General features: G+C 30.1%; 3 protein-coding genes across 5 annotated transcripts in view; all 3 read right to left on the minus strand.

Moving 5' to 3' along the window:
* Positions 1 to 5,984, minus strand: part of LOC105423048 (uncharacterized) — an 18,513-nt gene extending 12,529 nt beyond the window's left edge. The window contains exon 1 of the mRNA XM_011632691.3: positions 5,210 to 5,984. Within this exon, the coding sequence (XP_011630993.1) occupies positions 5,210 to 5,303 (94 nt within the window). The 5' untranslated portion in view covers positions 5,304 to 5,984. The remainder of the gene's footprint in view (positions 1 to 5,209) is intronic.
* LOC105423007 (uncharacterized) lies at positions 5,458 to 12,889 on the minus strand. Of its 2 annotated transcripts, XR_016139618.1 has the most exons (6): positions 11,724 to 12,889; positions 10,930 to 11,200; positions 9,190 to 9,459; positions 8,162 to 8,412; positions 7,407 to 7,752; positions 5,458 to 5,617 (listed from the first exon to the last, which is right to left on the minus strand). XR_016139618.1 is itself a non-coding variant. In XM_011632627.2 (4 exons), the coding sequence occupies exons 1-4, from the start codon at positions 11,978 to 11,980 to the stop codon at positions 8,158 to 8,160; spliced, it is 1,053 nt and encodes a 350-aa protein (XP_011630929.2). In that variant the 5' UTR covers positions 11,981 to 12,889; the 3' UTR covers positions 7,835 to 8,157. The 2 variants fall into 2 exon arrangements, 1 of the variants encoding a protein (XP_011630929.2); XM_011632627.2 differs by lacking the exons at positions 5,458 to 5,617; positions 7,407 to 7,752 and having other exon boundaries at positions 7,835 to 8,412.
* A 1,718-nt stretch (positions 12,890 to 14,607) lies between these two features.
* LOC105423077 (uncharacterized) lies at positions 14,608 to 21,132 on the minus strand. Of its 2 annotated transcripts, XM_025217301.2 has the most exons (6): positions 19,782 to 21,131; positions 16,901 to 16,931; positions 16,497 to 16,821; positions 15,606 to 15,839; positions 15,209 to 15,444; positions 14,608 to 15,032 (listed from the first exon to the last, which is right to left on the minus strand). In XM_025217301.2, exons 3-6 carry the CDS (start codon positions 16,766 to 16,768, stop codon positions 14,806 to 14,808), a joined length of 969 nt encoding a protein of 322 aa, XP_025073086.2. In that variant the 5' UTR covers positions 16,769 to 16,821; positions 16,901 to 16,931; positions 19,782 to 21,131; the 3' UTR covers positions 14,608 to 14,805. The 2 variants fall into 2 exon arrangements, with proteins under 2 accessions (XP_025073086.2, XP_025073081.2); XM_025217296.2 differs by lacking the exon at positions 16,901 to 16,931 and having other exon boundaries at positions 19,782 to 21,132.
* Between the last annotated feature and the right edge of the window lie 1,865 nt (positions 21,133 to 22,997).

Below are 22,997 nucleotides of genomic sequence, written 5' to 3' on the forward strand. Positions count from 1 at the left end.
AAATTTCTGCCAATAAGTGATAGAGCACGCGCAATGAGCTAATCGAGCTTCAAAGAAGAAAAAATGTATTCTCTTATTCTCACTCGAATGAATATTCTTTCAATAGTCAGAAATCAAAGTAAAAGTGCAAATATTTTTCGTGCCGCATAGAATTTGTGTAGAGAATATTTTCTCTACAGAATGATGCTACAGATATACTTGAATATGTCTATAGCTTGAAATGTTTAAAATATAAATACAGTGATCATATTTTCTTAGGGAAAAAAAAGACAAATCTGAAATAAGTTTTAAAAAATAAAAATAAATCTAATCCGAATAATTCTAATAAAAAACATTGGAAACATAGTTAATAAAAAACAAATGATGTATTTTTTCAACAAAAAGTAAAAAAAAAAAGTTTTTAATGATATTTTTATGTTGAATGTATGACGAAACTAAATTTGTCTCAGTTGTTTCTTCAAAAATTCGTTCATTTCAGAACGACATTAGACATTGAAATGCTGATTACAAAAAATTTTCTCGCAGTATTCTTTAAGTAAAAATAAAGTTATAAAGTTAAATAAGTAAAAATAAAGCTTCAAAACATTCAAAACTTAAATTTAAAAAATGAATAAATTTAAAAGATAACTATCTGAAATAAAAGACTGTCCTTTAACAATAAAGGATATATAATTATCGTAAGTATAAATGATCAATGACGTGCGAGCTTTTGTTGGATAGAACATGTGGTCTTTAAATGGCGAGCAGACGTTGCAACAGATGTATGAATGTTAGCTTAATCCTTATGTAATTTAATAATCATATAGACTAATCGAGATGCGCGACGTCACGAAATTTGGCTCATATTAGTCGAAAGAGAACAGTAGGCCGTTACTTTTAGGTCAAACATATCCGGTTAGAGTCTATCACAGTGACCGACTTAGGGCTCTGATTAGTGTCATACAGAACGGCACTTAAAAAGTTCTATGAGTTGACTCATCGACTTCCCATATTATTTGGAACGCGTAGAATATATTTCAAATAAAATAAATATTTTTATTCCAATAAAATATTAATAAATTCCGATAAACCTAAACTCGTCGAAACATCGGAAAAATTTCTGACTGGATTGCTTTAGTCTTAACATTTTCACGCTTCGTGGAATGGGTCGACTCCAAGTCGACTCATTGTATGTTTGCTCAACTGTGGACACGACTTTACACGCTACTCGCATATACTCACCACGCCGGCCATTAACGGCAAGTCGCGACGAGGAAAGAAAGGAAACGATTTTTCGCATCCAAGGACTCTCAGACCGCGTAATAGAAAAATCTTTAATGTAACAGGTGCCCCTCTCTCTCTCTCTCTCTCTCTCTTTCGAAAAGCGTGATACGAGAAGAGAACACGCGAGCGAAATAGGAAATAATGTTACGTTACGTTGAATTCTCATTGCATCGTGAAAGGTAATTATTCAGCCTATGTCACAGACAGATGTCGTAGGACAAACAGTCAGGGAACGTTGTTATTTTAATTTGATATAATATTCGTACAAATTAATCGACTTGAGCTTGTTTTCGCGTTTCCAAACGAGCTCTCAAGTCAGTCTATAAGTCGACTATGTGCTTACTGTACGTCAGTAATTTGTCGCAATCGATATTTCCGTAACGCAAATGAAAAAAAAAAAAAAAAAAAAAAAAAAAAAAAAAAAAGTAATCGTCAACAAGAATAACAACGAACAGTAATAATCAATCATTAATTACAAATTAATGAAATTATTTCAAAACAAAGACCAACTGAGAGCGTATGGCACAGTAATTAATGCGCAAACAATAATTCTTATAAAATATTTATTTCTCATTCCAAAAATCTTTCATTCCGTATTATAAAATATTTATTTCTTCATTTAAAAAATCTTGTATTTCGTACTATGTAATGAAAACGTAAATATTTTAAAATCATTGTTTATGCATTAATTATCGCGCCGCATGCATTTTTAGTTCCTCCTTATTTTTCATTAATCTCTTATTCAGATTTGAGAATCTTTATATTTTATTTTTATTTATTAATTAACAAGATATACCACGCTTCATCTTGATTCGAAATTCTACGGAAATATAGTTTAAGTCTACGGAAGTTATATGGAAGTTCTACGGAAGTATAGTATAAGCCAAGTCACAAATCTACGGATTTTGATAATAAAAGCCGAAGAAGTCATGACTCATGCTTAGGGACCGGATGGGTTTAAAAGTTTCAGATTTGAATGGTAAAACTCAAAGGAGTCAAATTTGATTGTAAAAGTTTCCAGATTTCGATGGTAAAACTCAAAGGAGTCAAATAGGACTCGAGACGAGTTTGCCTGTTTCCGACGGGCGACGCTCCACGTCTAGGACTGGATGTTGGGGTTCGCAAGATATTTCGTGGATCTGAGAGTGAGAAACGGTTTTACGGCTGCTTGGCAACGAGACCAGGCACCTAGCCAGACGAACCAGCCAGCGGCAACCGGAGGCGCCTATCGCGGATCCGACGATCCGTTGAGGTCAGAGCCCCTCTCACAAAGAAGGGCCCCTCCCTTGGCGCCCTCGAACGTTTATACAGGGTGTCCTGCTTCTGCCTCATCCTCACGCTATCTGGCATTCACAAGGGGAACAACTGTTCGTCGATACATTACTCGAAATTTGTTCTATTTTTTGCCTCAATAGAAATAAAAATTCCTATCATTAAATGAGAAATGAAAGACAATCGAACGTTCATTCAATATTAAATTCTTCTTTGAATCTTAAAAAAATTAAAAATTTATTTTATGGAGCTTATAATGAGTTATGAGGATTATAAATGAGTCAGAAATCATAAGAATTAGCATGAAAAACATATTTTTTTTCGTTAAAATTCATTTAAATGAGAAATTTCTTGTGCCAACGTGTTGTAATAATATCATTTTGATTGAACCTTTTTCTTTTCAAAATTAAGTCATAAAATGAAAAATAGAATTTCGATGTTCAAGATATTGAAATAGTTTGAAATAAAAACATAGAAATATACATATAAATATACATAGAAATATACATAGAAATATACATAGAAATATACATAAAAATATACATAGAAATATACATAGAAATACAAAAAATATATATACAAAAAATTAATCTTAAAGACAAATATTCTCATATATAAGCAAGAATATTATAATCTTGTTAAAAAAATTTTAATCTTGATTTGATTGAATTTGTATTAATACAAATATAGATATTCTCATATATAAGAAAAAATATTTTTTATATAAAATAATCTTCATATAAAAGATTTTCGAGTATCGAGTTGAACAAAAGTAAAACTTGTATCTATACAAATTCAATCAATCTCGAGAAAACTCAAGAAGATTATAATATTCTTGCTTATATATGAGAATATTTGTCTTTAAGATTAATTTTTTGTATATATTTCTATGTATATTTCTATGTATATTTTTATGTATATTCTATGTATATTTCTATGTATATTTCTATGTATATTTATATGTATATTTCTATGTTTTTATTTCTTCAAACTATTTCAATATCTTGAACATCGAAATTCTATTTTTCATTTTATGACTTAATTTTGAAAAGAAAAAGGTTCAATCAAAATGATATCATTACAACACGTTGGCACAAGAAATTTCTCATTTAAATGAATTTTAACGAACTCATTATGTAGTCTTGACTAATTTCTTTTTGTGCATATGATTAAAGTAGATGAAGCACTTAAAAGCGATAAAAAACACGCCTCAAAAACTGGAGCCTCTGGTAGGTGAAGCAATAAACATTTATTTTTATTACACCTTAAGCGAATGGCTTCGCCTACGTTTTGACTAAAATTATTTTTTTTTTAACTTTTATAATTGAAAGGATAATTCAACCTGAAAAGTCCAGAGTTCTGAGAACACTCAAGATTTTTATTATTATAGCAGAAATACGCACGATGTGATATATCTCAACAATTGAATCACTCGTTAAAATCTCGCGAGATAACAGATAATAACAGTAATAAATGAAGACAGATTGAATCAAGGTTCGATAACAGAGATACATGTATATCTTCTTAACAGTAAGACAAAATAACTTTTCGCACGTGCAAAACATGTTTCCGGTCCCGATTTTCGGTAGATAAAAAATTTATTAGCGCAGAAGAAATGAATAAAGCAATTTCAAAAAAAAATTTCAAAATTGCTAATTTCCACTGGCAAAATTTAATTCAATTAATAGTTATTACTATTATTTTGTTATTTAACATTTTATCTCACAGATATTTAAGAATTCAATAAAATCTGAAATTCAGCATCATCCTCTAGTATTAAGAGACAAATAAGAGACAAAGAATATCCGTAAATTATTTAAATTCATATGTGATCCATAATTACATGCAATATATAAAAAAATCTCATCGAAAATCTCATCCACTGATTTCTTGCACACAGAAAAAAAATTAATTTTAAATCAAGAAAAATATATATTCTCATATATATAAGCAAGAATATCAATCTTGTTAAAAATTTTAATCTTAATTTGATTGAATTTGCATTGATATTACTAGTATTACTTTTGCTCAATTTAAAACTAGAATCTTCTATATGAAGATCTTTATTCTTACTTACATATGAAAATATCTACATTTACATCAACATTTTTCTACGAAGATTTAACATTCTTGCTTATATATGAGAATAATCAATATATAGCCTCGATTTAAGATTAATTTTTTTCTGCGAATGCTTTTCGGAATGCTGCGATTCCGGGACAGAACTTTCTAGCTGTTTCGTCACGAGGCGCCGCCGTTCGTTTTCCGCGCCGAAATTTCGCACGCAATTCTGAGGTATGTAAACTAGTCTAGTTTCTGTCTAGTGTCGCGTCGTTAATTTCGTCATCGTGCCGACCTATGACCAACTTGCGACACCAACAACGAGATCTTTCGCATGCGAAGAGGCCAGTCCCAGTTTGCCTGACGTTCGTTGTCTGACGTTACTCGCGATCCGGCGTTTTATCGGCCTCGCGGATGCGAAAAACGTACATCGCGGCCCCGCACGTTCGTAAACAATTTCGAAATCAGTCATTCCCGCAAAATCACGGCCGTGAACGCCTGTACATACACACTGTGTAGCGGACGACGTTTCTCTCGCGTGCGATCGAGGAAGATTCGAGATATGCAGACGTGGATAAAAAAAAAAAGAAGAAAAAAGGGGGAAGCTACTCACCCATGTGAGCGAGGTCGATGATCGGGATTTCGCACTTGCTGAGAAGAGTCTCGCAAGTTTGCGTGACCATGGGCGCGCTGGTACAATAACTCATCTTGACAACTGGAATCTCCTTGGAAATCGGTCGAGATTCCTTTTACACCGGATCGCTCGCTCTCCTCTCTCGCTCTCTTCTCCCTTGGTTACTCTCTTTATCTATCTTTCAACCAACGCTCCTGTCGCAGATCGACCAGTCTCGACTTTCTCTCTCTCTCTCTCTCTCTCTCTCTCTCTCTCTCCCTCCCTCTATCTTTCTCCTCTTCCGTGCGTTGAAGTGAGAGCGCAACGGCGAAGGAAAGAAAGAGTACGTCACTGCACACCGCGATCGATTCGGGCCACCCGGTATAAGGCGCTCACCACACAGACTCACTGGAATATCCAAGAGAAGATCATACTATCACCGTGTGCGCACACGATTCGTGATCACCCGCGCGCGGAGCTGGACGGCGGGCGCGATTTAAATGGGCGTTGAATTTCTGTACATGCGTGAAATGGCGAGGAAGCCGCGGCGAAAGGGGAGAATACGGCTGCCTTAACGGAGACAAGTTTATTGTGCGGCTGGTTATGCGGTAAGCGGTATACGTGGCTCCGGACTAGTGGGCACATGCTACGACGGCGTGATGGCGGTTTGGAACAACGAGTTCGGGTTGGATGGTCGGCGCAAACCACCGACAAAAATAAGACAACCACACACTGTCGCGCGGTCCTTCGCAAACTGCCGTACCGCCACGATCGCTGCCGAACATCAAGCGACGAGCATTCCGCGCGCGCTCACGAACGCTCACGAACGCGGCCGATCCTCCCCGAGGATCGCCGACGGCGCGCAACGACGCGGTGCGCGAAAAATTTACCAGGCGGATCGTTTGTTTGTTCAGAGCGGATCTGACCTGACGTCGAAGCCGATTCCGCGACATCGAGACAATCAAATCCGTCTTATTACATTTGCATTGCAGATCTCTGCGAACGCGGATTCGCGAGCAGTTTGTTGGGCGAAAATCCGAATTTGTCTCATTCCGATCGCGAAAACGTTCGATCTCGTATCGTCGAGGCGCGAGCCTATAATGTTATAAATTGTTAATATTTTTATATTACAATACAATATTATATTATGTAATAAATTATTATAATAACATATGTTAAAAAATACAATATATTATATTAAATACAATATTATGTATTATAATTAAATAATATTATAAATTTATATTTTTGTTCAATTTTTCGCGAATTTTTTAATTGGCTTTTGTTTTAATAATAAATTATTTTTAATATTGTCTTTTAATTTTCTTTTTATAAAAATATTAAAGTAAACTTCTGTCATGTCCTGTTCGTATAATATTTATAACATTCTATTGTTAATAAATAACATACTGGATTATCAATCCAGTTACCGCCAGTTATATTAATATTTCTTTATTTTTTAATGTTTTTTATTTACACGTTACGATTATTAACCGAGCAGAAAAAGAAGGCTAGCCACAACTAATCTATCGGCACTTGTTTGTTTCTTTAAAACACGTCTGGTACGAAAGTCCGTTGCGAAACAACGACGTTTTATTATTATTTTCGTAATGTCCGTTGCGCGTCACATATTTAGTTCATTTTATACGCACGGGAAAATAATAAAATACGTACGATCTAAATCTTAAATAGAGCGGAGTCGATTTCTATATTTTTTCCCTCAAATATGATAAAGCTGATAATCGTTGATTTTCATCGTGAGCCTAATATAAACCTCATTTGAATGAATTTTCGGGTTTCTTCAGGACTGTATTTTCAGCCTGCGAAGTGCACCGATGAAATGCAATAGGACGAACACGAGTTCCGCTTATAGGACGTCACCAGTTCTATTAAAGTCCGCAGAAGAAACACAGAAAGGAGCACACGGGATTAACGCGTATCAAATATATTATATTACCGCGAACGGCTTTAAAGTAGCTTGCAAACTTGGAAATTATTTCATCAGTCTTTAAAACTGTCAATACATCTGATAGTTCTAATCGTTAAATATTGCAAAAAAAAAGAGATAAAAACCACGTAATCACATTCGAATTTATCTTATAAAAAAATATTGTAATATTAAACAAGATTTATATGTGTGACAGAATTGCACAGTAAAAGCAAAAAAACAACTCAACATTACGTGTATTTGAGTTACCGGCGAGATTGGCATCGCTTGTCCCTCATTCGCGTGCGATGTTTTGAACTACACTGATGAATTCCCCGATGTCGATGTCTTGTGACTTTCAAACAGGAAATTTACTTGCCTCCCACCAGATTACTCAATGTCTAGTGATACGACTTACCTCTAATGGTAGCAATTAGCGTTTTACAATCGTTAATACGCAGTTTGTCTGAAAGACAGCCGCCGTTCTAATTGTTTGGAAGATCTACGGCTCATTAGTGCAAAGTGGTTTCAATGCGCTCATTTGTTACGAAGACATTCCACAGATATTCTATGTTCCTCGTGAACGCTGGGTTTAATCTTTGCCACGTCCCAAGTACTATTAAGCAAAATATCTAGTTATTTTTATATTTGCACATTTAATTGACAATTTTATCATGAAAAAATTAAAGTTATGTGATATTTATTCAAATAAAAAATCATTTTTATTCATGACATCTTATAATATCTTAATTTTATTATACATTTTTATTTTATATAAAATTTTATACCAACAGATATTTCCAAACCTTTTCTTTAAATATTTATTTTCAGATTATAATTAAATCAATTGTAAATCTTAGAATTATAATTATAATTAATTTAATATTTAAATTAATTGCAATTAAAATGCTAAAATATAAATTATAAAATATAAATATATTCTGAAGCACCATTATTTAAAAATTTAAAACAGTCGATGCGTTTTTCTCTATACCTATTTTTATTTTTATAAAAGGATTTCTTACCAATTTCCATAATTCAGAATAGGATATTTGCGTTTTATCTTGGGCGATTTAATGATGCGCTTCTTCTTAATGAATGCGTTTCTCATCATTAACGAATGACATTGCATATTCGGCTTCTTGTACCTAGTATATTTCTTAAGAGAAGAAAATCGTGACACATAGGTTCTTGATGTATTCACAATAGTGAATGGCTTAGTGGAACATCTTACCTGAGGAAAGGTCATTTGCAGAGGGACAACTCTACAGATCATCTGTGACAATAAAATACTGAAGATATAGATAAAGGTAAAGGTAAAAATAGAGGTTTATTGTTAGGAATAATTAGGATAAAGCAGAGACTTTTTTTCTGATCTTGAAGAAAAAGGAAGTGTATATAAAGAAGTATATAGGAAGAATATTAGAAATAGGAAATATATTAGATGTAAAAATTCCAGTAAATATTAATGGCAAAGATTATTTTAAAATAAAAATTTTGATAAATCAGTCATGATTATCAAATATTTTCGTATTTTTTAAGTACGAAATATTGAAAGATGATCAACCATTTGAAATTTATATGCTCGGACACAGCACATCGCACATATTTATAATATGTTTTATATGATAGCTTTGAAATTTCAAATAATTTAGATGGTTAATTTTAAACATTTTTTTATTTAACAATGATTATAGTCTCGATTTTGATATTAGGATTTTCATCTCAAAATGACTTTAAGAGTATGCATTAATATTTTTTACCAAAGGAGCAGTGTATAATATAATATCAATATGATTGTGTAATTTAAATAAATGAATAATAATTTTAAATAATATTAAAATTTTGAATAATTAATTGAATTTCTCGCGTAAATTTTTTATTATAAAAAATGTATCATCATAGCGAGTTTTCAATAAAATATTATTAATATATAAATATAACATATATCTATAAAAAAATAAATCTTTTTGACGAAGGAATAACAATGTTAATATGTAACTTCTAAACTGGGAGCATTCGGCACTTGGTGAGATTAAGCAAGATAACGTACTCTAGTAATTAAAAAGGCCAATAACACTTGTATAATGATTAAAGTGATAGTCATGACATAAGCGACTATGACGATTCTAAGAAGAATGGGACTGATGACTTCCGCGCAGCCGTTCACGTTTATCGTTTTGTCATCCGTCATCTCCAAGTGCATACAAGGTGCCTCAGCATGCAAGTTGCAGCAGCTAAAAGGGACTCCGAGACTCCTGTAATCCTCGTCAGAGATTCTGTTTTGTTCCGCCATTTCTTCTTGAGATGCGTAATCTACAGACTAAAAGTAAATAATGTATCACGAATATTTTTGTTGATCTATTCTATCTTTATCACAGAAAAAAATTTTTTATCTTACAAGTTTATTATTGAAGATATAATAGAATGTAATATAATAAATAACAAAATAAATGTCAATGTAAACATGTAATTATTAATATAAATTTTGAAAGCAGAATTTAATTAAATTCTTTTATAGCTTTGTATTTATCAGCTATTTATCAGCTTTGTAAGTTTTGTAATATAAATATTTTTAAAAAAATAAAGAAGACTGTGAAAAATAAAGATTATAAATCTACATTGGAAATATACATTCCATGCATATTCCATGCAAATGTACAAATTTCAATATTAATAAGTATTAAAGATATATTTTACTGGCACAAAAAAATATAAAAAGATAAATATATCGATGAGGGGAATCTACCTTGATGATTTTGATTTTGATATATATTATCCTAATCTTAACATATGTTATCACCTTGAACAACATTCAAAAGATTTTAGCCGTCGCTCGCTCTTCATTAAAAAATTATTAACAAAAAAAGTATTAAAAATATAATAACTTATATGAGTGCTGAAGGCATAATTTGCTAATATATGTATAAAAAAGTTAATATAATAAATTCATATGGAAATGTAAATCCTTGCTTCACATTGAAAAGTGTATGCGTGGAGACAGTATATTCCATCCCCTCCCCCCCCCCCCTCCTACAAGAGGACTCCACTTCTGAGAGATCTAACCTAATCCAACACGTATCACAGTGATAGTTCAATATTACAATAATGATGTGATACACAATGATATTTAATTATCATTGTGATACGAGATGGGTTACGAATGGTCCAGGAGGCGATCCATCTCTCCCCCGCCCATGCGTGTTCTATACCTATATGGAAAATCTTGTTAATTCTATAACTGTATAGAAATTAATGGATTTTACTTTTCAATCTACTAGTATATATATGTTATAGCAAATTGATGACTAGCTCAAACTGGTACATTTCACAAACTTTTTTTGTTAAAACTTTTTTTGTTAATAACTTTTTAATGGATAACGAGCGATGGCTAAAACTTTTTGATTGTTACTCAGGGCGGTGATAACATATAGAGATCAAGATCAAAGTCATTGGGGCAGACTTCCCTCATCGATATATTTACCTATAAAAATAATTATAAAGATATAAAAATTTACGAATTATACCGTCGTATCTAAAGTATATAAATCTTATGTATTAAATTTCAACTCTTACGGAAGAGTTAAGAAAGAAAATAAGAATTGAAAAAAGAATGTGATAATAAGTAAGGTAAATCACAACAAATAAATCAAACACGAATGTTTTATAAATTATCGTTTTATAAATTATTATAATATTATGTTTTATAAATATATATTATTTATAATTCAATGAATTTTTGCAGTAATGCTTTCAATATCTGCAATCGAAGCGAATAATATTGAAAGCTTACCTGCCAGTCGAAGAGAAACCAGTCGGTATAAGAGGAGTGACCGCAGCACTGTAATATAAATTGAATCTCGTCTATCACATATTTGTATGACGAGGCAGTGGCGTACAGATGCATAGAGGCATTGAAGACATTGATCAAAGTCTTCTGCCTTACACTAATGTGACACCCTATCGAAGCTAATGTGGTCGCGTTCATGATGGTGCATAAAACTATCATTATCAAAAGATACCTTAATATCTGTTTCGTTTTTAGAAAGGTCCATGATTCGTGCCTGCAAGAACGCATCCATTATTACAGATCATGTCAAGAGATTTGTGAACGAAGAAATTGTAATAAAAATGTAATAAAAATGAATCTTTCACGAATCTTTAATAAATTATCGTTTCCGAATAATCTTATTTTAACAATCAAAGGTAATAGAAAGAAGAATGAATTTATTAATATAATCAATTAATAAAAATAAATCTCTCTCTAATAATACAGAATTGTCTTTCAATAAATTCTTCTTTAATATGAAAATATAATTCAATCTTTTTTTTTTTATATTATTTTACATAAATAAATATTCAAACAGCAGATCATAGAAAATGTTAGTAAACTAAATCTTGGATGTCTAATAATTTTCCTTTATTGAATTTATATCTGTAAATTCAAAGCAATTGCTTATATCGCTAAATTACATGCCGTTGTTTTTACAACTAAATGAACATTATTTCTCCCAATTAATTATATTAACAAACACAAATATTCTTTGAGCTCGCTTGTTCATCCGTCACTGTGCAAATAAGCGTTACCTGCGTATAGTGCGTACGGTAATAAGGGCACATGGCAATCCTAGACTCACGTCCGCAAAGGTAAGGACGACCGGTTGGAAACCACCTGCGAAACGAATCACCTGCCACTCCGCGAATACCTCCAAGACGAACACGAGGAGGCGCTTTGTCTCGAAAACGGCTAGCGTGAAAGCCACGCCGTAGCCGAACTTTACCTCCCATCCACAAATGCAACTTGCTCTTTTGCGGTATACCTGGTTGCGACAGTTCTTCGTCATTCAATGACTACGGGCTGCGCCTGTTTCATTTATCGCTCTATTGTATTCCTCTTCTCTCTTTAAATGTTTCGAACGTGCAAAATGTCATGGTATGTGCCCAGAAATTTTAACGGGTTATTATTTCACGGATGACGATGATTTCCACACCATATATATCTTAATTTAATGCAATCAAGCTAATACAATAACAGTCTTGGGAAACGTGCAGTGTTTCAAGTATTGTAATTTTACGTGTGTCATATGTTGCTTTACGACATTACAAAGTTTATATGCATATACTTTATATATATATATATATGTGTGTGTGTGTGTGTGTGTGTGTGTGTGTGTGTGTGTGTGTGTGTGTGTGTGTGTGTGTGTGTGTGTATGTTTACATGTTTAAATATAAAAATAAAATAAAATCCATATAAATCCAAATAAATTGTAAGACAATTAATTTAACAAAAATTACAGAATGATATTATTTTATTTCATAATAACAAACTTGCCTGTTGCTACTTAATACTAATAATCCTGCACATTATTTCACAACGTCGAATTGTCACGGACGCACCGGCTGCACCGTTTATTACTCATCATTGTTGCGCATACCGGAAGAAGCATGTAAAAAGAAAAAATTGTTTTGACGAGGTACAATTAAACGTGCCGGGGTATAATTGACGTGGCGTGCAAATGGGTCGCATGTGCACATTAGGACACGTGTCCTAAAGCGGTTGTTATAACAATCGCGCAATTTATTTGTCTCAAAATTTTGTATTTGTTTATTGATATAATAGAAGAAGCGCCCATTTGTAATAAACTTTTGTAAATTTAATTATGATTTTCAATGTTCAATGAATTATTTGTATTCAATAAATTAGTAATTTATATAATACAACAAGTATAAATATTACAAATAATAAATATTATATGTACATAATAATAATATAATTATTTTATTATTACATTAATTATTATAAAAGAATTTCTAAAAATAGGAAATTGTCTTTTTATTTAATATAAAGAAATAATTACTAAAATGATGTTAAAATCATATAGTGTATCTTATTTACAATTATTTACATTTCTTATTAGAATAGAGCAATTTAACATTTTTTTAATGTGTTTAATATTTACATAATGACTGACTTAAAATTAATTTTCAAAGGCATTTTGATTTTATGAGATTTAAATGTTTTTAGATTACATAGATAATACTTACATAGATAATACCAATAAGCATCGTATATCTAAAGCAAAATAATTTCCTGAATTTTCGAAAAGAGATTTATGATTTTGGTTATAATTATGACTGGGGAAATGTAGAATGTAACGTGAATAATGACACATTGCACATTGCTATTCTCGTGATATCGATATCTCGAGATTTGGATTTTTAAAATATCAACGTGCAAAATATACAAATTCTACATATATGTATTTTATAATTAAATATAACTAATTTGTAAATGAAATTTCTATGCAGTTAATAAAATATTTCTGGTTTTCAATTTTACTTGAAGTACTTTCTATTAAATACTATACTTTATATTAAATGACATTACATTAATATTATAATTTTCCACTTAACAATACAAATGTAATGTAAGATATGTTGTATCTAACAGTTAGGTTAGTTGTAGGTCGAAAATTATAATATTGATATAATTATTGTTAGTTGATATTTATTAGTTATAACTGGAAATCTAAATAAAATTTTCATGTTTCTTTAAATTATTACAAAATATTGTTATATCAAATTATGACATTTTGAAATAGAGAGCTCGATAAAACAAACTTTCTTTTATTGCAATTTTTTTAGTAACCTGTATTTTTAAAATACATAGCTTTATGTAATTTTTTATTTTTATTTATAATGGTGGGATCAAATCTAATTATTTAATTATTTAATTTGAAAATACCTAATTTGCAAATGTAAATTACATTAAAATTGTTCGCATCACTCCTCAGCATTTCTTGTATCTACATATAAGTATAGAGAAAAGAAAGAACGAATAACTTAACTCTACTAATAACTGAATGGAAATATAATAATCCATTTGTTCAGAATCATTTCAAGAACTGAATTAAAAACTAAAGCAATAACAATATTTATAATTTGAAAAATATAAAGATATAAAATAATACATTTTAGATATCTATTTTAATTAATATTATTAATTAATAATTAAACATTATTTGGAATATTTATTTTACACATTTGAATTAATAGTCCCAAAATAATTGAACTTTTCGTAATTATGATTATTATAATTTTATATTATAATTGTTATAATTATCATAATTACTGTAATTACGCAAGTTTTATTACATATGTACATGCGCTTTATCCATACATTATTAACAAAACTGCGCAATATATTATTTTTTTTTTTCAAGTATACATCTAGAATCCTGAATATCATTACATAAATATCATTTCACATGTACGCATATTATTTTATTCTTTTATCTTTTTCTTTTCCGTAGAAATATATCTGCTTTTTGATACATTATTGTATACAAATATACAATATTATTTTATACAAATAACAAATTAATAACAAAATCACAATTATGCGAATTTTCTATTCATTAATATTTATTTTCATGTAATTTTGTTATCGGCATTTTTTTTATTTATAACGTTTTTGATTGCGAGATTAAATGAGTTTTGCAATTCAGGACATAGTGCACTTCTTGCACTGATCTTTTTGTTCTTTCTTTTTTTTATGTTCGTATTTTACGTCCATCTCATTTTAATTACAAAAAGTGCACTATTCTATTAATAATCGCTCAGAGCGATCAAAATCGATTGCGATCGAAAACAAATTATAATTAAACTCTTAGTCGAAGTGATAATGAAAAATATTGACATCTGCATATTGCTTCCCAAATGTCCAGGTAGCTATGAAGGGAAATTTACCCAGAAAAAAAATTGAAAGCCGCATTAAACCATTAAAAATCGCGCGGAAAAATGGAGACCACCAAGCACTAGGTCGCATCAAGTATTTCAGCACAAAGTGTTGCAAATTGAACAAGTACCAGCTATAAAATGGCATAGTCGAAGTATCTGAAATTATATATATAATTATTAATTATATATATATATATATATATATATATATATAATATATTTATAATATAATATATATATTACTTATATTATAAATAATGTACACACACACACACACACACACACACACACACACACACACACATCTTTATTAAATATTTTTACTAAATTACCTATTTCAATGGAGTGATTATTGTTACGCGCAGTGGATGAAGCCAAGTATAATGTAAAGGCAGTGAATGCTATTGGCTCGATATTAGTATTAATAGGCCAAAGGCTCTGCAGCATCACAGTGCTCATGTGATTGAAATTTTCGTTTCTATTTGACAAGCAAGGAATAAAAACTTCTTCCAATACTCTTTGGCAAAGCGCGCGGGTTTCTTGGACAGTTCCTGTACAGAGATTAAATCTAAAAAAAAGAACAAATATAATCGTGAATCACGTAAAATGGATTCAGTGTATTTAACCAAACAAAATAATAAATTGAAATATATTTTCGACTTTACAACGATTTGCTTACATTATCGTTATCGTACTATATGCAACAAAAAAAGATAAGTAGATACGAACTTATCGTCCATTCCGAGCATGCTGCCGATGACTCTCCAGAGATGCACTGTACCCTCCATTTCCTCAGGAGTGGCATTTATCCCCAGATACTCTCCACTCACCATAATGTATCCGACAAATCCAAACTGGGCAAGTGCCATGTCTAATTGCGTTGGCTTATGTACACCAGCCTCGGTACTTCTTTTGAATGCATTACAATGCTTTCGACGAACAATTTTCAAGGATTCCAAGAATCTATAATAATTATTGTATATATTATTTACAAGCGAATACACGTAATACTGAGGAAAAGAAATAAATTGTTCGCATTATATTATGATAAAAGAGATATAAGAAAGATTTTCAAAAATATTTCAACCAACATAAATATATTGTAATTTTATACTTGTATCTATAAATATATAATTATAAATATTATTTATATATATATATATATATATATATATCTACTTATTTAACATTAAAAATTGTTCAATACTGCCATTTGCAATTTAAATCATTTATTTAAATACTACACTGAACATTCCAACAACAAGTTTCCATTAACAAGTTTTAGATCTACGTTATTTTTCATTTTCGATTTCTCTCGCAATATTTGTGTTTCGTATAACATAATTCTTATTTTCTTGGAACACTATCCAAATTTAATCATTATCATTTTTCTCACTGAATCCAAATATCTTTTTGTAAATTTCTACGGCAAATTTATTCATTTCAAGAATAAAAATAAGAGAATTTTTTAAATTCCATTGTGTAATTGTTTTACACAATGGAATTATTGTGGATGCAAAAACATAAAATTTAACTTAATTTAAAATTTGACTGATTTTCCCAGTGTTGTGCAGTGTTGTGTTCTCGTATAATAGGTTCTTATTTTTCTGGAAATCTTACTCGTTGGGTTTGCCGTTGGGATCCTTTTCATGCCAGACGAATGTATGGAGTATCGTCGACGCATACCTGCGATACGCCAAACAAGGAGTATTGCTTTTTTTGGTGAACATAACTACATCCAGTATGGTTGAAATTGCGAATAGCGATACAAGGCCGGAAAGTTTTGCAATCATCATGGAGAATACGTTATTATAAAAGGCTTGTTGACCCAATCGAAATTTCTTCTCATCATAAAAAGGAGGCAATTCTGGTTTCACATCTTCGAAGTTCATTGGACTCCGAGGTCCTTCATCTAGAATAATTCGCAGTCGTTTCTCCACTACATCTAAAAAATGCATCATAAATTATTCTCGTTGATAAAAATAAAAGCGTCGGAAATAATAATAACAATAATTTTCGAATACCTTGTTTATGCCATAGTGCTATATATTATACCTATAATGAAGTGTAGATAATTTAAATTAACGCGCTTCCTCTTTTGTTGTGTGCAAACACATAAATAGATTATTAATATTTCCGCACTTTTAAAATTTTATTTTAAAAAGAGACATAAAAGTGTTTTTTCAAATAACTAAAATTATATTTTACTGTTTAAAATTTTTAACTTCTTTTCTTATCAATTCTACTAAGGTAATGCTCTCAAAAGGATCCTTGCTCAAATCACCCATTATGCAGGCATAATTGGGAATTTCCAAAGCCACGTTTGGCAGAACAAGAGGACACATGTAAAAACGTCGTGCGGGCGATCGCATAAATTGATCGTACATGTTCCGCATGTAGAAACGTCAAAATTAACGTTAACGTTCGTGCGTGGCACGTGAACGGAATACCGGAAATTTTACAAGTCTTAACAATTTGATATTATATCCTATGTAATTATATACTGAGAGATAACTATTTATCGCATCATAATGAATAATTAATATTTGATATCAATAACAATTGATAGTTATATATGGCGAGACATTACTGCTTATCACAAAGTTATTGAATAATTAATATTTGATATTGATTGATAGTAACAATTGATAATTTAATATTAATTATTGATGTTATTAATTAATTAATTTGATATTAACATTTGATAGTATTGTTGTGTATAAAAACATGGCCATCAGCACATTTGCTTTATTTTTTATTACACTTGCATTTTCTACAAGCACAAATTTATGATTAAAGAGGATAATAACACAAAATAAAAATTTTTTACACAAATTAACACAAATTAAAAATAATATAATAAATCGATCTTAAAACGATAAAAAAATAATAAACTCTGCTATGTCACCATTACGAACATCAATATTAGTAAAAGACACTCAAAATTTTTTGAGTATTTTTTGCTTTTGTGATATTTTTTTTCTGTAAATGGAATGTATACACAATTATAATGTTACAGTTTAAAAGTAGATAATAAAATATTTGTTATATTTTGACTTTCACTTTAAGAATAACTTTTTGTAATATTTAGACATTTTTGTCATTTGAATATTTAATACATTATTTTAACAGAACAATATTATTTTCTTAATCAAAAGATAAAAATAAAGATATATATATATATATATATATATATATATATATCTTTTTTTACTCCCAACTGCTGCCAACGGAAGATTGACATAACGGAAGAAATACATATTTCAGCCGAGGCCGAACCTTTATTATCTTAGTTCTCAGTAATTATAATATAATTTGATATCAACTGATAGCAACTAATCGTACATGAGTTGCTTATTAATCAAGGATTTATGCGATATAATTATCATTTGCTGTTGTATTAATACAAAGTTATATATTAAAACGTAGAAATTATTATGTAAAATGTAGGCGACTTGAGATAATTAAAATTAAGATATTCATAAAAAATAATAAATTAAAAAAAAAATGAAAGATTGTATAATTTGACACACACACACACACACACACACACACACACACACACACACACACACACACACACACACACACACACACACACACACAAATCCATAAATATGGAATCCATTACAAATAAAATTTATTTTACACTTATATTTGTTTTAAAATTTAGAGTAGAATTTTGTTCATAATTTTATATTTATTTATATAATATAAAAGAATATATAAAATATGCTTAATGAAATATTTATTAAAATACACATGTATGCCAAAATACATATCAAATTATATAGAAAATTATAAAAAAAAATTAGTCATAAAATCTTATAAACATTATGAATCATCGAAAGCGGGCTTTTTACATTATACTTTCTGAAACAGATAAGTTTCATAATCAGCAAAACAATTATTTCATTATCACAAAATTTCTTTAAATGTTTAAATATGTTTCTATTTAGTTTGAACAACATTTTAAAGTCAGAATTTTTCTTTTATTAGATAAATATATCTTGTTATTTTCTAATAAAACTTTTATTTGTTTTATCTGTTTTAAAGCAATGTCACAACGATGGTCATAAGACGCGTGTACAGTAAAAAATAAAATTAAATTAAAAATATATTATATAACGTACAATATTCTATTTTAATAGAATCTTCTTTTCAAATAAATTCAAAGTATGTATACTTTTATTTTATATAAAAGGCATTAACATTACGTAAAAGCTGCAGGTAACCTAAAAATAGTATATTTACACATACAACATCTACAAGAATTTATAAATCAGAAATGTTATATAAAGTATTCTGTATCTTAATAGTATTTGAAAGGCATATATACATATTTTTTGTTGCAACATTCTTATGTGTTTCACTAAGCATAACCTTGAAGAACGTAGTATAATACTAGATATAGTATATGCATCTGTATACGTATTCTCGTGTTTTACGATTTTTTATTTTTAATTTAATTTATATCTGATTACAATTACTTAAGTACATTTCATATTTTTGTCGCTCTAATTTTTTTTATTTTAAGTACATTTAAATATATATATATATATATATATATATATGAAAGCAAAATATTGTTATTGCAATTCTATTGCAGCTCTTTAACGTTGAAAATCCTTGATTTTTTTATTATTGTATTAGTACGTATTCTTTAAGTACATACAGTAACCGTATTGTTTTATCCTGGAGGAAAAATATATAGAAATATATAATTTAAATCAAAGAAAATATTTATTAAAATTAAGATTCGTAATTTGAGATAAATAACACTAAAAAAATAGACTTATAATTAAATTTTATTTATACAAAATATGCAAATTCAGAAAGATTAAATGAAACTGATTATTAATTTAATCGAGCGATACCGCATTCCGTTGAAGCAAAATAACTGACCTTTTATAATAGCGTCATCCGGAAAGTTTTCAATCATCTTGTCCGCTTTATGTCGACATCAAAGAAGAGAAGCACTGCGTTATGAATAAATAACGGTCCACCTATGAGCGATCTGATTCGAGGAAAGTGGTGACACTGATGAGTAAAATTGTCAAGATGATATCTGATTCAGTGCGTGATCCTGTGCAGCCGGTGAGTATATTGCGAGGCGTATTTTGCGAAAGTTTCAATCGTACTGGTCATACCTGAGACTTGCTACAGAAATTTGTTTCGCGCATCTTGCGGAGAAAGGAACCCCTTCCACTCCTTTTTTCTTCCTTTCCATCTCTCCCCCACCTCCCCCCCCCCCAGATGACGGTAAACTACTTTGTATACCTCTTGTGCACTTGTCTACTTGAAGAGCAACGCGTAGTATTGCAAAGCATAATTCCCATAATTGCAAAGGAAGACACATCGAAATTTTTTCTTCTTCCGTGAAGTTGTTCGACTAATCATCGCTTCAATCTCAAAAATCACCCTTCCGATTGTCGCAATTTTTTATTTTAAATTATGCGGTAAAAGAAAGATTCACTCGCAACGTGAGTTCGCAATTTGATGCGCAATTTGAAAAGTTAAAAGTTTGATGTTCGTGATGCGAAACCTCATGAAGAAATCCACGAACGAAAAGGTTGATTTATGCAGCTTAAGCTGCCGTCCTTCCAATTATTTATTTTAACACGCTCGTTATAATGCGACGTGCAAATGCAACGTTATTTGTTTTGCGTTATATAATGCGTGTCCAAATCTATTTTCGAATGCGCGAGGTAAGAGCAGTGCGTGACATCACTGCGTCGCTTTCACATCGAGAAACGGAAGATAGAGGATTCCTGATAGTCAGGCAGAAAATCGGATGTAAAAGTGCCGCGGGGATGCGATTGCGAGTTGCCAGTTTCCGCGGCATTTCCGTCACTTTCGATTCCCCGAAGGGAAGAGGAAGACTCGAATTTTCTCGCATCCACTCGCGTCCACTGTGCGTCCACTAACGATAATTTGCCCGCGCAAATCATTATTTGTCACCAGAAATGCGCGCGTCACTGTCTCAAATTGATCAGTGACAGTTGATCGGTGGTAACTGACTTTGCTTCGTGAGAGAATCCACGGCGTGATTTAGCGCAGAGTGAGAGTAGTCGCACGGCTTGTTTGCCATAGACAGGGAAAGGAAAGTCCTCTCTGCTTCGCTGCTCCCCCGTAAAACCTCCTTACGCAGCACGGAGCATCAAACTGGTCCCTCACGACGACTATAATAAGTGAAAGCATAAGCAGTCGAGTTCTATATATTTCTTCGCCATTGCCATTCGCGTCATCGCGCGTCATGCTATTCTAATATTTTAATCTTTTTAAAAAAAAGAGGCAAAAGAAAATAATGTTGTAATTTCCGATCGAGAAATTATTTTTTAATATTAAATGTAATATTAAATGTTTATAATAACTTCATAGAGATTTATATCCTGCCGATATATTTTGCCAATATCTCAGAAATATTCAACAGAAGCTTTGAATATATGAAAGATATTAAAATATAGAATATACTAAATTCTGTCCGCATTTAAGAAAACGAAGAGATAGCGATTTCAATGAAATATGTTCTTATTGATGATTGATTGATATGAAATATGTTACTTCTGACATCTTTATGGTTACTGCTGTTAAAAATTTTAAATGTATATTACTTTGAATGTATATTCAAGATATATGCAAGAGTTAATACGCATGTTAAATAGATGTAAATTATTATTTTAAAAAGATTTTTTTCTAGATATATCCCGAATAATTACTAATAATCTCTAATATATTCAGTAAATCTTGAATATATTAGAGATTATTAGTAGTTATTCGGGATACATCTAGAAAAAAATCTTTTTAAAATAATAATTTACATTTATTTAACATGCGTATTAACTAAAATTGATATGCACAAATAATCGATAAACTAGATTGGTATCCCAGACAAAATCAGGTCGTCTAAAAAAATGTCTACATTTCTATAAAGATAATCTTAATTAATAATTGTATTGTAAACTAAATTGGTTTTTCTTTAGATGTGTGAAAAACTATATTTAATTTATTTTTATTTTACAGCTTCTCATCTAGAGGCTGTACTAGGCTGTGTTTAGGTGGAATTCCATTTTGGGAACTCGTCTTAAAAAAAATCATTTCATTAGAGAAATAATTGAAATGATCTCATAATAGTGAGTTTTTTATTTTATTCTATATAGTTTTTATAGTGGTGCCGTATTTTATAGTAGTGCTCGTGAATGAGCGAAAAATATTTATTTAATTTTAGATATCTCATAATTATAATATATAATATGTATGTATTATAATATATACATTTACATATACATTTTCATTCAGAATAAGATATTTCCTGAATATCTTTTATGAAAATATTTTCATAATTTATAATATCATTATAATATGCTAATAATGCTCTTTGTAATATACTAATGATATCTGAAAAAAATATATTTTGTATCTACATAATTGATAATTTCAATATATTTCACAGATTTCCATTATTATATATATATATATATATATAGGCAAATTAAAAAAATGAATAATTATTAATTACTGATTTTGATCGAAAAATATATATAGTTTTTGACGATAGTAGATTTTTTGACGACGAAAAAAAAATTAAATATTCCTAAAATTCAATACGCAAAATAAATTGTCTTTCGTTTCTCATATAAGATATTTCAAATGCATTTCCGAATATACTTTTGAAAGAATTGCTTGCAAAATTCATAACATTGTAGATTATACCTATAGATGTATCTATTGGACTCAAATAGTTTCAAATTATAAAAACAGTTAATGTTTATACTTACTTTTTAGCAAATATTAAATGTTTCCGGTAAATCTCTATAAATTGTCATAACATCTTATATAAAGATTTAAATATCTATATCTAAAAGAAAATTTATCAACTTTATGTTAACTGTGCAAGAAATTCAGCTAAGAAGAACAGGTCTAAATTAATAAAGTCAAGTTTTGGCACGTAAAATTGCATAATTTCTTTGCGTTCGGTTTTTAAATCCAGGATCGAGGAGTTCGATTCAAAAGAATATTAATATCAAACGCAGATGAGATGTAGTAGAAAGATGAATTGTCGAACGATTTTCGAAGCGAGAGAATAAATGATTGTTCGATTTGCAAAATCGGACGCATTTT

The sequence above is a fragment of the Pogonomyrmex barbatus genome, unplaced genomic scaffold, assembly GCF_055798465.1.
Source record: "Pogonomyrmex barbatus isolate J1 unplaced genomic scaffold, ASM5579846v1 scaffold23, whole genome shotgun sequence".
Classification (NCBI taxonomy): domain Eukaryota; kingdom Metazoa; phylum Arthropoda; class Insecta; order Hymenoptera; family Formicidae; genus Pogonomyrmex; species Pogonomyrmex barbatus.

Coding starts and splice junctions, on each gene's coding strand:
- LOC105423007 (XM_011632627.2), bottom strand. CDS start 11,980: ATGACGAAGAACTGTCGCAACCAGGTATACCGCAAAAGAGCAAGTTGC. Junction 9,460..10,929: donor GGTTTCTCTTCGACTGGCAG/GTAAGCTTTCAA, acceptor ATTTACTTTTAG/TCTGTAGATTACGCATCTCA. Junction 8,413..9,189: donor TGGCCTTTTTAATTACTAGA/GTACGTTATCTT, acceptor TTATTGTCACAG/ATGATCTGTAGAGTTGTCCC.
- LOC105423077 (XM_025217296.2), bottom strand. CDS start 19,818: ATGATTGAAAACTTTCCGGATGACGCTATTATAAAAG. Junction 16,822..19,781: donor GGATGACGCTATTATAAAAG/GTCAGTTATTTT, acceptor TGCATTTTTTAG/ATGTAGTGGAGAAACGACTG. Junction 15,840..16,496: donor CCCAACGGCAAACCCAACGA/GTAAGATTTCCA, acceptor TAATTATTATAG/ATTCTTGGAATCCTTGAAAA.